The 11,207-nt window shown below is 44.1% G+C and overlaps 2 protein-coding genes across 2 annotated transcripts; both read left to right on the top strand.

The window, feature by feature from the left end:
• Positions 1-2,780: 2,780 nt before the first annotated feature.
• On the top strand, positions 2,781-6,925 carry LOC141685413 (uncharacterized). Its single transcript, XM_074490517.1, has 5 exons — positions 2,781-2,933; positions 3,298-4,172; positions 4,299-4,871; positions 4,957-5,431; positions 6,167-6,925. The coding sequence occupies exons 1-5, from the start codon at positions 2,781-2,783 to the stop codon at positions 6,923-6,925; spliced, it is 2,835 nt and encodes a 944-aa protein (XP_074346618.1).
• A 1,425-nt stretch (positions 6,926-8,350) lies between these two features.
• On the top strand, positions 8,351-8,725 carry LOC141685412 (uncharacterized). Its single transcript, XM_074490514.1, has one exon. The coding sequence runs from the start codon at positions 8,351-8,353 to the stop codon at positions 8,723-8,725; it is 375 nt and encodes a 124-aa protein (XP_074346615.1).
• The last annotated feature ends 2,482 nt before the right edge of the window (positions 8,726-11,207 follow it).

Below are 11,207 nucleotides of genomic sequence, written 5' to 3'. Positions count from 1 at the left end.
ATGTATTTAGTTGGTAATTATTCAACTTAATTTTATTGTCATTATTCTTAAAATTATATATTAAAAGTTTTATATTTAACATTAAATATTGATTATGCTGACATACAAATATATATTAAACTGAATATAAATTATTACTCCCTCTATTTCATTAAATTCTATACATTATTTTTTGGCACGCTTTTCAATACTACTTTAAAGCATAATTCTACAATATTTTTTTTTAAAATTTTTTTCCTGATTTAAACTTTTATTCAAAAAAAATTTTTAAAAAAAATTATGAAACTATATTGTATACAAGCCTTGAAATACGTGCAAATAGTAAACATATAGAACCCCATCGAACGAACGTAGGTAGTATAAAATTGCTACATAGAAAATATAAACATAGATATTTAAATATGACATATTAAATAAATATATATCTAATATAAACTATTTATAATAAAGTATTTTTGAAGAATGAATTATGATAAAAAATAATAAAAACCCATAATATAATTATAAATATAAAATAAAACATATAAAACTATTTTACTACAAAAAATTAAAAATTTCAAATAATTAATAGTAAAGAAGAAAAAGAATTCCTTCAATAAAAATAGAGAATTTATAATTATAAATAAAAAATTAAAAAAAAAGTAAATTAAGGAATTGTATTATGTAACTCCTAGTGCTATGTAACTAGGTTACTATATTTAAAAGTTATCTAACCAAACTCTAACTCATTTAAGTTACCAGATATTTAAAGTTCCTTAGCTGAGTTATATTGAACCAAACCAAGCCCTAGTGTTTGCTTGTTTCCGAATAAAACTAATCGTAATGTCTACTGTGATATGTAAAATTTGGCATTGGAGTGACTCGGGTCAAACGCGGGTTAAGTACAGTCAAGACCGGTATTACATTGTGGAAGGTTAGGACGCGTCCATGTAATTGGGACGCGTCTACATGTTAAAAGATGTTTTATGGGCAGATGATGGTGAAGTATGGGTGTGCATTGCTTGGGATGGACGCGCCCAAGAGACGTGGACGCATCAACCTTGGTGAAGGCATTTGGCAAACATGGTCTTGCAGCAATAATAGCTGGAGGACGCGTCTGTCTTGCTTAGGACGCGCCTTATGTAGTGGAATGTTGTGCACCAGGGGTTTTGAGGAGGCTATGCATGTTTCATGAATGAGAGGACGCACCCAGGATCTTAGGACGCATCCAGTGCCTGGTCTATGTATTCTCAATGGTGATTTTAGGATAAAGCTTGCATGGAGGGGGGCAGTGGAGATTATTTTTACTAATGTATTTGTTGCAGGTACTCTTTAAAGAATTCCCTCCTTGAGACGGTCAAGGAGGGGGATGTCCGTGAAAAGCTTGAAGGCCTCCAGGGGTATGCCTGATGATTGAAGGTCTTCTCCTGTATTCAGCGGGTGTCATCGTTGGGGATGCGGGGTTAACGTTGGTGTGTGCTTTGGGAACTCTGTTCTTGTATTCAACGGGTGTCCTCGTTGGAGAACTTTGGAGTCATCCTGCACTTTGCGCCCAAGAGCTTGGGATCACCTGTCCTGTTATCTGGTGGGTTATCCTCATTCGGGGGACAGGGATGCGTCCGGCACTTGGGGTGAACCGTGGCTATACATGCATCCGTAAATCAAGGGAAATAGCTGTAGCGGAGTGTTATCCTTGCGCAGGGAGATGCATTATCCGTAAAGTCCTGCGATTACGGACGAGCCTTGGGCCTTTGCGGTTGGGCCTCAAAATTGGACATTCCTAAAGCTAGCGGAAGATGGACTTTGGATGGGCTTCTACCGGGCCTAGGAATAAAAAGTCTAAGCCTATTAGATTTCTTGTTCCACAAGAACTACGTCAGGCTTGATCCCTATATAAAGGGTACGTAGGCACATTGAAAGGGTAAGAAGTTTAGAGCTGATAAGAGAGCCACCGCTTACTCTGATCAATCTCAGCCTAAAACAACCACAAACCACCACACACCGCTTGATTTTCCGGCTAAGAACCACCGTCATAGATCTTAATTCCGGCGAGAAACCTCAATCTTTATTGTTACCAGATTCTTCCGTCAACAAATTGGCACTAGAAGGAGGGGCTGCTAATTAAGATCATAATCTTAGGAGGAAAAGATGTCTTGCAATCGTGATGGAAGTTCTTATGATGGAAGTGATAGCAGATCTGAAGGAGAAGGCGGGGGGCTACGCCCGCCATGAACCCTACGTTCCCAGAAACATCGCAGATCCACCGAGAGCTCCGGATGTGAGCTGGACACCCCCGGTTCTTATCAGCAACGCTGATATCTTGGAAGAATTGTACCGCATGGGGGATACTCTTAATAGTTTTCACTTAATACTAAATATGGTGGAGCGTCGGAGAACGAGGAGAGGTCGTCATTTTCCCCGTCACGGCCACGCCGTGGGGAAAGCGCCAGTCGTTGAAGGAGATACCCAGGGTAGCGGAGGGAACCCGCGAATCACTCCGCGGCGCTTAGAATATTCTGATGATGTAGAACCTATTGTGGAGCTTGTCGATGAGGATACTGATGGTAGGGAAAGGCCTCGCCTTGGTAACCAGGTGGTGCCACACCCACATAGGTCTGGACGTACGATGGACGAGCATCGTCGTGCGGAGAACACTCAGAATCAAGATGAGGAAGGAAGGGATTTCTCAACCCTAAAAAGAAGGTTTAGCATAAGGTTGGAGGATGACGATTTGAGGATGCTGCTGGTAGAATGATAAAAGGAAGGAAACGCTGGAGAAGCGAGGCCCCGTGATACAACGCATGTGCCCCCTACATTCCAAAGGGATGATAGGGTGCGGCACCGCGAGCACGAGCGTGCCCCTCCGCGAGGAAGGCCTGGGAATTACTACTATGGATATCAGAGGAATGGACGAGGAAGGATTGGATACTAATATGGAAGAACACCCTACAATGGTAGGAGAGATGGCGCACCCTCCATTGAAGAAGCTCCTGTCGTTATTCCCGTAGCTTTCCACAGTGCTACGGGTAATTGGCCCAGGGCGCGTCCTCATGACCAGGACGGCGGGCGAATTCGGGTAAGAGTGCAAAATAATGATGAAATTCCGTAACGCGGTCAAGAGGAACCTCGCGTGCGGGAAAACATTCAAAATCGAGATGGTAACATACCACAGCCGCAGCCTCAGGGCGAGGGGCGGCGAGATCCACCGCTACACCCGGGGGTAATCAAGGGGAACCACAACAAGTCACGGAGCAACCCCAACAGCCTAATGTTCAAACCATTCCCGGAGTAGGGACGTTTAATGTGAACGATCTCAAGAGGTTGCTCAACCATCTTGAAGGAGGAAGAGTATCGGCAACTGCACAAGCTCCTTCTCCTTTTGCTGCTGTTGTGAGGGAGGCGCAACTGCCGGCAGGATACAGGAACACAACCAATGACTTGCATTTTTATGGGAACTCTGACCCTGTGGAATTCTTGGGGCGTTTCAACATTGAGATGGATGTATATCAAGGACCTGATTTGGCTCGATGCCATCTCCTGTCGGCCACTTTTAGAGAAGGCGCTCAACAGTGGTTCCAGAAACTTGGTCCAGGTGTGATCACATCCTGGGAACAGATGAAAATGTTGTTTTTAACTCAATTCCAAGCTGCAGTGAAGTACACACCACCAGTTACCACACTGGCTAATGTGAAACAGAAGGAAGGAGAAAGTTTGACCTCATACTTCAAAAGGTTCAATGCAGAATCCACTTTGGTAAGGGGCGCAACTGATGAAACGCTGAAAATACTTCTTATAGCTGGACTGCGTGTGGGAACAGATTTCTGGAAGCACCTGCAAGGGAAAGACCCTGTGTCGTTAGGTGACGTGCTTGCGCAGGCGGAATCATATAAAGCGATTGAGCAGTCGCTTGCGGAAACAAAAAAGAATGACAACACCCATAACTCCAAGGGGCGAGCCAAGAGAAGAGATAGATCCTTGAGCCCAGATTATCGGTGGAATGCCAGAAGCCCTAATAGGGTGAACACCATGAACACGCAGAGAGAATGGAGTCCGCCATCGAACTATGAGAGAAGGGTCAGTAATTATACCCCACTGGCAGCATCCATTGATCATATCTTCGAGGTAAATAAGGTTAGAGGAATTTTCAAGAAACCAGACCGTCTAACTTCATGGCAGAGTAGAGACAAGAAGAAGTATTTTGATTACCATGAGTCTACCGGCCATGTCACCCACGAGTTTCGTCACCTAAAAGATGAAATTGAGGAATTGATCAAGGCTGGGTACCTGGGAGAATGGATTGACAAGGTGAAATGACGCAGGGGAAGCGATGACAAGGGTAAGGATGAAAGACAGCCCCCGCGGGTGGAAGATGTTGAAAAAATAGTGGAAGTTAAGTTTCAGAGGGCTGGTAGTATCAGGGTAATTTTTGGAGGACACCCTTTTGTTGGTGATAGTAATCGAGCATTGGAAAGAAATGTGAGAGAAGCACGGCATCCGCCGCTCACCAACATTCATAGTTTGAAAGATAGACCTCCAAAAATATTCAAAGGGGAGTCAGCTGATATTACGTTCAGGGAGAGAGAGTCAAGATGGGTACATCATCCCCACAATGATGCGCTGGTAATAACTATGCTTATTGGAGCAATGAACGTGCATGGGGTCTTCTTGGATAACGGGAGCTCTGCGAACATCCTGTATTACAGCACATACAAAAAATTGGGTTTCCCGGACAGCGACATGTATTTTGAAGATGCACACGTCTATGGCTTTACTGGAGAAGCAGTAAGGGTTACGGGCTCAGTTAGGCTTCCCGTTACACTTGGGGAAGGAGCTTTGTCTATCACTCAAATGATAGATTTCAAAGTGTTGGATCAGAATTCCGCTCACAACGTGTTAGTGGGAAGACCGTGGTTACGGGTGTTCAGGGTGATAACCTCGATACATCACTTGATGATTTTTGTTCTCGACACCTAACAGAGTAGGCAGTCTGAGAGGGTCGCAGTACGAGTCACGCGAATGCTATCACAAGGCCGTTAAGGAATTCCGTAGGAGAAGGTATGAGGGAAAGGGTCTTCCATTTGAGGGTGCGGTGGACATCCATACAAAACCAAGTGGAGAGGTTCATGCCCACTATCTCGTAGAAGGCCCCGAGGAGGAAGAAACCCATATCACCGGGAACTCTGTTTTGACGTTGGGGAATATTTCGAAGATCCGTAGCGTGGAAGAAGTTGTGGTGAACCATGTAGAGGAGATCATGCAGAAGGAGGTTAACGGGGAAAAATTGAAAGGAAGAAGTGAGATTTTGCAAGGTCTCGAAAATAACTTCAAGGTGGATACTCCTCAAAAAGAGGACGCACCCTTGAATAGTAAAAATGGAATTGAGGTTGATGCTCCAACAAATGAGGACGCGCCCTCTTCACCTGCGTTGCACAAAACCATGCCTTGTCCTGAGGTAGATGCTCCCACTCTTGGGGACGCGCCCTTAGATGCAAGAGTGGAAGTCGAGGACCCCCGAGACTTTGATTTCGATTTGGATCCTAGGATCCCTATGCCCGCCGAAAAGACGGGACCGGCCGAAGACACAATATCTATTCCGGTTGACAAAGATGGTCCGAACAAGGTTTTGAAAGTGGGATCCCAGTTAGATGATGAAATGAGGGGAAGTCTTACCCGCTTCTTAATGGAAAATCTTGATGTCTTCGCATGGAGTCATTCAGACATGGTGGGAATCGACCCAGAAGTAATGTGTCACCGGTTGAATATCTTCTCAAATTGTACGGGCATACATCAAAAATGCCGCCCGGTGAGCGGGGAAAGGGTAATAGCATTAAAAGAAGAAGTAGACCGGTTGTTGGAGGTGGGGCTAATCAAAGAATCCTTCTACCCCGAATGGCTTGCAAATCCAGTGCTTGTGAAAAAGCCGAACGGGAAGTGGAGGACATGTGTGGATTTTACAGATCTCAATAAGGCCTGTCCAAAGGATAGCTTCCCGCTCCCACGAATTGATCAGTTGGTTGACGCGATAGCAGGGCATGCTTTGTTGAGTTTTATGGATGCATATTCTGGTTACAATTAAATTCCGATGTACGGTCCCGATCAAGAACATTCATCCTTCATCACTGACAGGGGGTTATACTCTTACATAGGAATATCGTTTGGTTTGATTAACGCTGGCGCAACCTACCAGCGGTTAGTAAACATGATGTTCAAGAACCAAATTGGGAGAACCATGGAGGTGTATGTGGATGATATGCTGTTAAAGTCCAAGGAGGTGAATGACCATATCAAGCACCTGATGGAAATGTTTAACATTCTAAGGAGGTTTCGCATGAAGTTAAACCCACAAAAGTGTGTGTTCGGCGTGGAGTCGGGCAAGTTTCTCGGGTTCATCGTCAACCATAGGGGAATTGAGGCCAACCCCGCAAAGATCAAGGCATTGTTGGATATGAAGTCACCCACCAATGTAAAGCAGGTGCATAGCTTAACTGGGAGGATTTCCGCGTTAAATCGATTTGTTTCCAAGTCATCCGACAGATGCAAGGAATTCTTCAAAGCCATTAAGCTGGCGGGGAAGGATTTCATATGGACACCAGAATATGAAGAGGCCTTTAGAAAGATCAAGGAACAACTGTGGACTCCTCCCATGTTATCAAAACCATTGGATGAGGAATCTCTAATACTGTACCTCACAGTGTCTGAGTATTCAATCAGCGCAGTTCCGTTAAGAGAAGAAGATGGGCAGCAGTCACCAGTGTATTATGTGAGCAAGCGGTTGCACGACACTGAAACTCGCTACACAAGCATGGAGAAGCTGGTTTATGCTCTGGTTCTTGCATCAAGAAAATTACGGCCATATTTCCAGGCCCATAGAGTTGAAGTTCGTACGGCATACCTGCTACGGCAAGTCCTTCACAAACCAGAGTCATCAGGGAGAATGCTGAAGTAGGCTATAGAGTTGGGACAGTTTGATTTAGAATATATGCCTCGGACAGCAATTAAAGGACAAGCCTTAGCTGATTTCTTGTTGGAATTTGACTCCGCAGTTGACGATAAAGCTTTAATTATGCTACATCCACCTCACGTTAAGAAGTCATTGGAGGAATTTCCACATCCCTGGTGGATCTTGCATGTGGACGGGGCAGTTAACAATGGAGGAGCAGGTGCAGGTATAGTACTCGTGTCTCCAGAAGGCCATCATCTGATGAGCGTAATTCATTTTAAGTTTTATGTAACAAACAATGATGTGGAGTATGAAGCGTTGATTAATGGCCTAAAGATCGCTTTGGAAATGGGAGTGTGAAACCTAATTGCGAGGAGTGACTCAGAGCTGGTGGAGAATCAGGTGAACGGGGGATTTCAAGCGCGAGGTCCATGAACAGAATTATACTTGAGATGCACACAGCGCCTTATTGGAATGTTCAAAGAAGTTAGGTTGGAATGTGTACCGCGGGAGAAGAACAGTAATGTGGATGCTCTAGTAAAAATGGGGTCGCAACAAGAGGCTGTGTTGTTAGGATCCATACCCCTTGAAATCCAGGAGATTCCTAGTATCCCAGAGATAGAAATTATGCAAGTGGATGAGGCTCCCTAGGAAATATGGATAACGCCCATTCTGGCCTACATTCACAAGGGAACACTCCCCGAGGATAAGTTTAAGGCTCGTAGACTCCGTTATCAGGCTGCAAGGTATGTGATGTACGACGAAGTTCTGTACAGGAGAGGGTTCAATCAACCGCTGCTTAGATGTGTTGACAAAAAAGAAGGAAATTACATCTTAAGGGAAGTACATGAGGGAATCTGTGGCAATCACTCGGGGGGTAGCTCGTTGGCCATGAAAGTTTTGTGCCAAGGGTACTATTGGCCTACAATGAAAGAGGATGCTACAAATTTTGTCAGGGCATGCGATCGCTGCCAGCGCTTTGCAAACTACTCGTCTATGCCGGTGACGCTCTTGACGCCTATGATAAGCCCGTGGCCGTTCGCCATGTGGGGAATTGATCTTATCGGATAATTACCTAAAGCTAAAAGGGACGTCAAAGATGCAGTGGTTGCGGTTGATTACTTTACTAAATGGGCGGAAGCTATGCCATTGGCTACTATCACCGCAAAGAAAATCAGAGATTTTGTTTCCAACTCCATCGTGTGCAGGTTTGGCATCCCTTACAAGCTTGTATCTGACAACGGAAAGCAATTTGACAGCAAGGAGTTGCGACAACTATGTGAGGAATTGAAAATTAAGAAGGAGTTTGCAGCGGTTTATCATCCTTAAAGCAATGGGCAGACAGAAGCTGTGAATAAAATAATAAAGCATACCCTCAAAGCAAAGCTGGAAGAGTGCAAAGGGAATTGGCCTGAAGAACTCCCAAAAGTGATGTGGTCCTACAACACTACTCCACGATCTACTACGGAAGAAACTCCATTTATGCTGACTTACGGCTATGAAGCTATGGTTCCCGTGGAATTTGTATCGGGATCGCTTCGCAGAGATTGTTACACGGAAGAAGATGCAGAGGTTAGTCAAAGGCTTTATTTGGATCTCTTGGAAGAAATAAGGGAAAATTCTCAGCTGAGGTTCGCGGCGTATCAGCAACGTGCCACAAGGTATTATAATAAGAAGGTAAAGGGACAGTTGCTGAAGGTAGGGGATTTGGTGCTGAGGAAGGTGATGCCGAACACGAAGAATCCCCAGCATGGAGTATTTGGAGATAATTGGGAAGGGCCATACAAGATAAAATCCATCATTTAGAAATGGACTTATCACCTTGAGGATATGGAAGGGAAGCTGAAACCGCGAGCTTGGAACGCGGAACATCTCCGGAAATATTATCAGTAAGGCGCGACTTTGGCCCCTTACATATCTTTTTACTTAGGGCTATGCCCGGACTATAAACTAGAATTAAATAAATTCCTCCTAGCCTAGGGGGTAGTGCATGTACTACTTACCTTGGAACTAGTTGAAGGGTCATTTTTTTGAAATAATTTCCCCACAGAGCATAGTAGCCGTGGGACTGGTGCAGTTTTGACACTAGAGCGCATTATTAATGAAAACTTTAAAATTTTTCAAAAGTTATTTGCTTGTTAAATTTGATTGGTTGCATAACGCGTCCAAGCCATAGGGCGCGCCTTGAGTGATAGTCCTATTTCAAATAAAATTCAAGTGAAATTGGAACTGAGACGTGCACTATTTCCAAGGACGCGCCCAAGTTATCTTGATTGATGCTCCAACAGTTTTATGTTTCTTCAATTTTTACAAAACATAATTAAAGGGAAGACGCGTCCTTGCTGAGGACGCTCCCTCAACGCTCTGTATCTTATCTAAGTGCCCAAGTGCAGCATGATATCATACAATATCCATACAATTCTACACAGACGCGTCCAAATAGAAAGGACGCATCCAAATAGAAAAGACGCGCCCATTAATAACACCTACTTGATGTGTGATAGTAGAGACAACAACAATGTTTAAAAGGCGACGCGTCCTCCATAGGACGCGCTCATCTTTATGACAAAGCAGAGTTGATAAAGATATGCAGAGGCAAATTAAAGAGAAATGTCATGAAAACGTGCAGGCAAAAGGAGTTCAAAAATAATCATTACAATTTGCAAGGCTTCAAGGGGCCCGCACCCTTAAATAGTTCAGGTAAAAACTCCATAAATAAACATAAGACGCGTCCTAGGCAGGAGGCGCATCCTGAGGCTTGTCTTGGTTGTCTGTAGGAGGAGTTTGAGTCTGAAGCGGAGTAGGAGCAGGGGACGCGTCCTCTTCCTCCAAGCCCAAGAAAATTCTCTTACTTTTGATAGAATCTACAGCCCTAACTCTGAAATCGTTGACCCATATCTGGGTGTCTGCATCGAACTTCGAAAAAGTATACTCTGGGTCATTTACAATAAACCCAGAGCACCACTCTTCAAACCCAGCTGCGAAGCCATCCTGATAAATTAGTTTTTTCTCCTCTCTCCACCCATGCAGTCTGTCATCGTTTAGAGTGCCAAGCTCCAGCTGCATGGCAGAATTCAGAGTGATAACACTCTCTATTATTTTCTCTATAGAGGAAACACTACCTTCCAACACGGCTTTCTCCCCCTCAAGACGCGTCTTCTCCTCCTCCAGGCATTTGATCTCAGCATCCTTTTCTTGGACAAGCAGATTAATGTACTTTTCCAGAGATTTTATCTTATCTTCAGCTTGGCTGTTTGCAGTGTCGGTGGCAGCAAGACGCGCCTTGAGCCTTGCAGACATATTAGCATTCTGCCTGGCGTGCAAGTGAAGCTCAGCTGTAGCCCTCACCATAGCCTCCACTGTCTGTTTCTCTGTCCTGAAAGTCCAGCCTCTAACTTCGTCTTCAGTGAAGTCGCCGGCTGAGGACGCGCCTAGATATCGAAGCACAAAAGATTGATCATCTGGCACTACTTTCTGACGTTTTGAGGGCATGTCCTCCTCCTTCTCAGGGATGTCAAGCACAGTAGTGTCAATTATTTTTGGTGGAGGAGAAGGAGTTACAGCAGGAGTGGGGTCTTTGACCTTTGGATCAGACTTTACAGGGGCCTGTTTTCTGGCCCTTAGCTTTTTGGAACCTCCAATAGCAAATCCTTTTGGAAGAGAGGCCATATCTGTGATATAAACATGGAAAGGTGTCAGTTGAATAAAGAAGACGCGTCCAGATAAGAGGACACACCCATATTATAATATAAAGATTTTACATGCATGCAGTTAAAGACATGTAAGTGCATGAAAAGATGTCAAATAAAACATATGTAAAAATATGTAAATGCATGAAGATATGTCAGGGAAAGTATATGAGACATGAATAATGCGTGTATGTGTCAAGTAAGGAAAGGATGACACGTCCTAAGTATATTACGCGCCCTACTTAAGGACATATTGGCTATAACATGAGTTATGGGAGAAGTATAAGTCACGGGAATATAGTGCAAGTCCCAAATGAATGAAACAAGACGCGCCCTGAGAGTAAGACGCGCCCAAAATAGAGATATGTGTGCAGGAAACACCCGTAAAACTTATTAAGTTTTGGGTACAAAAGGAAAGACAAATGTTAGCATGACGCGTCAAAGAGTCATGACGCACCCTACGGATTTAGGTAAATTGATATTTTTATAATGAGAAGCTAATTCTGTAGCTTTGGACGCGTCCAAAAAGTATGACGCGTCCTCTCTCATATAAACTTACCTTGTTCTAAGTCGAATTACTTACTAATGTCAATCTCGAC

This window comes from Apium graveolens, chromosome 9 (assembly GCF_009905375.1).
Source record: "Apium graveolens cultivar Ventura chromosome 9, ASM990537v1, whole genome shotgun sequence".
NCBI classification, from domain to species: domain Eukaryota; kingdom Viridiplantae; phylum Streptophyta; class Magnoliopsida; order Apiales; family Apiaceae; genus Apium; species Apium graveolens.
Note: the sequence above shows the minus strand (reverse complement) of the source record. Positions and strands in the feature narration are given on the sequence as shown.

Bases quoted from the DNA above. Each gene is read 5' to 3' on its own strand.
- LOC141685412 (XM_074490514.1), top strand. From the start codon at position 8,351: ATGTGGTCCTACAACACTACTCCACGATCTACTACGGAAGAAACTCCA.
- LOC141685413 (XM_074490517.1), top strand. From the start codon at position 2,781: ATGTGCCCCCTACATTCCAAAGGGATGATAGGGTGCGGCACCGCGAGC. The intron at 2,934-3,297 runs GTAGGAGAGATG...AACGATCTCAAG, and splicing joins TGGAAGAACACCCTACAATG to AGGTTGCTCAACCATCTTGA. The intron at 5,432-6,166 runs GTAGATGCTCCC...GCAACCTACCAG, and splicing joins AAACCATGCCTTGTCCTGAG to CGGTTAGTAAACATGATGTT.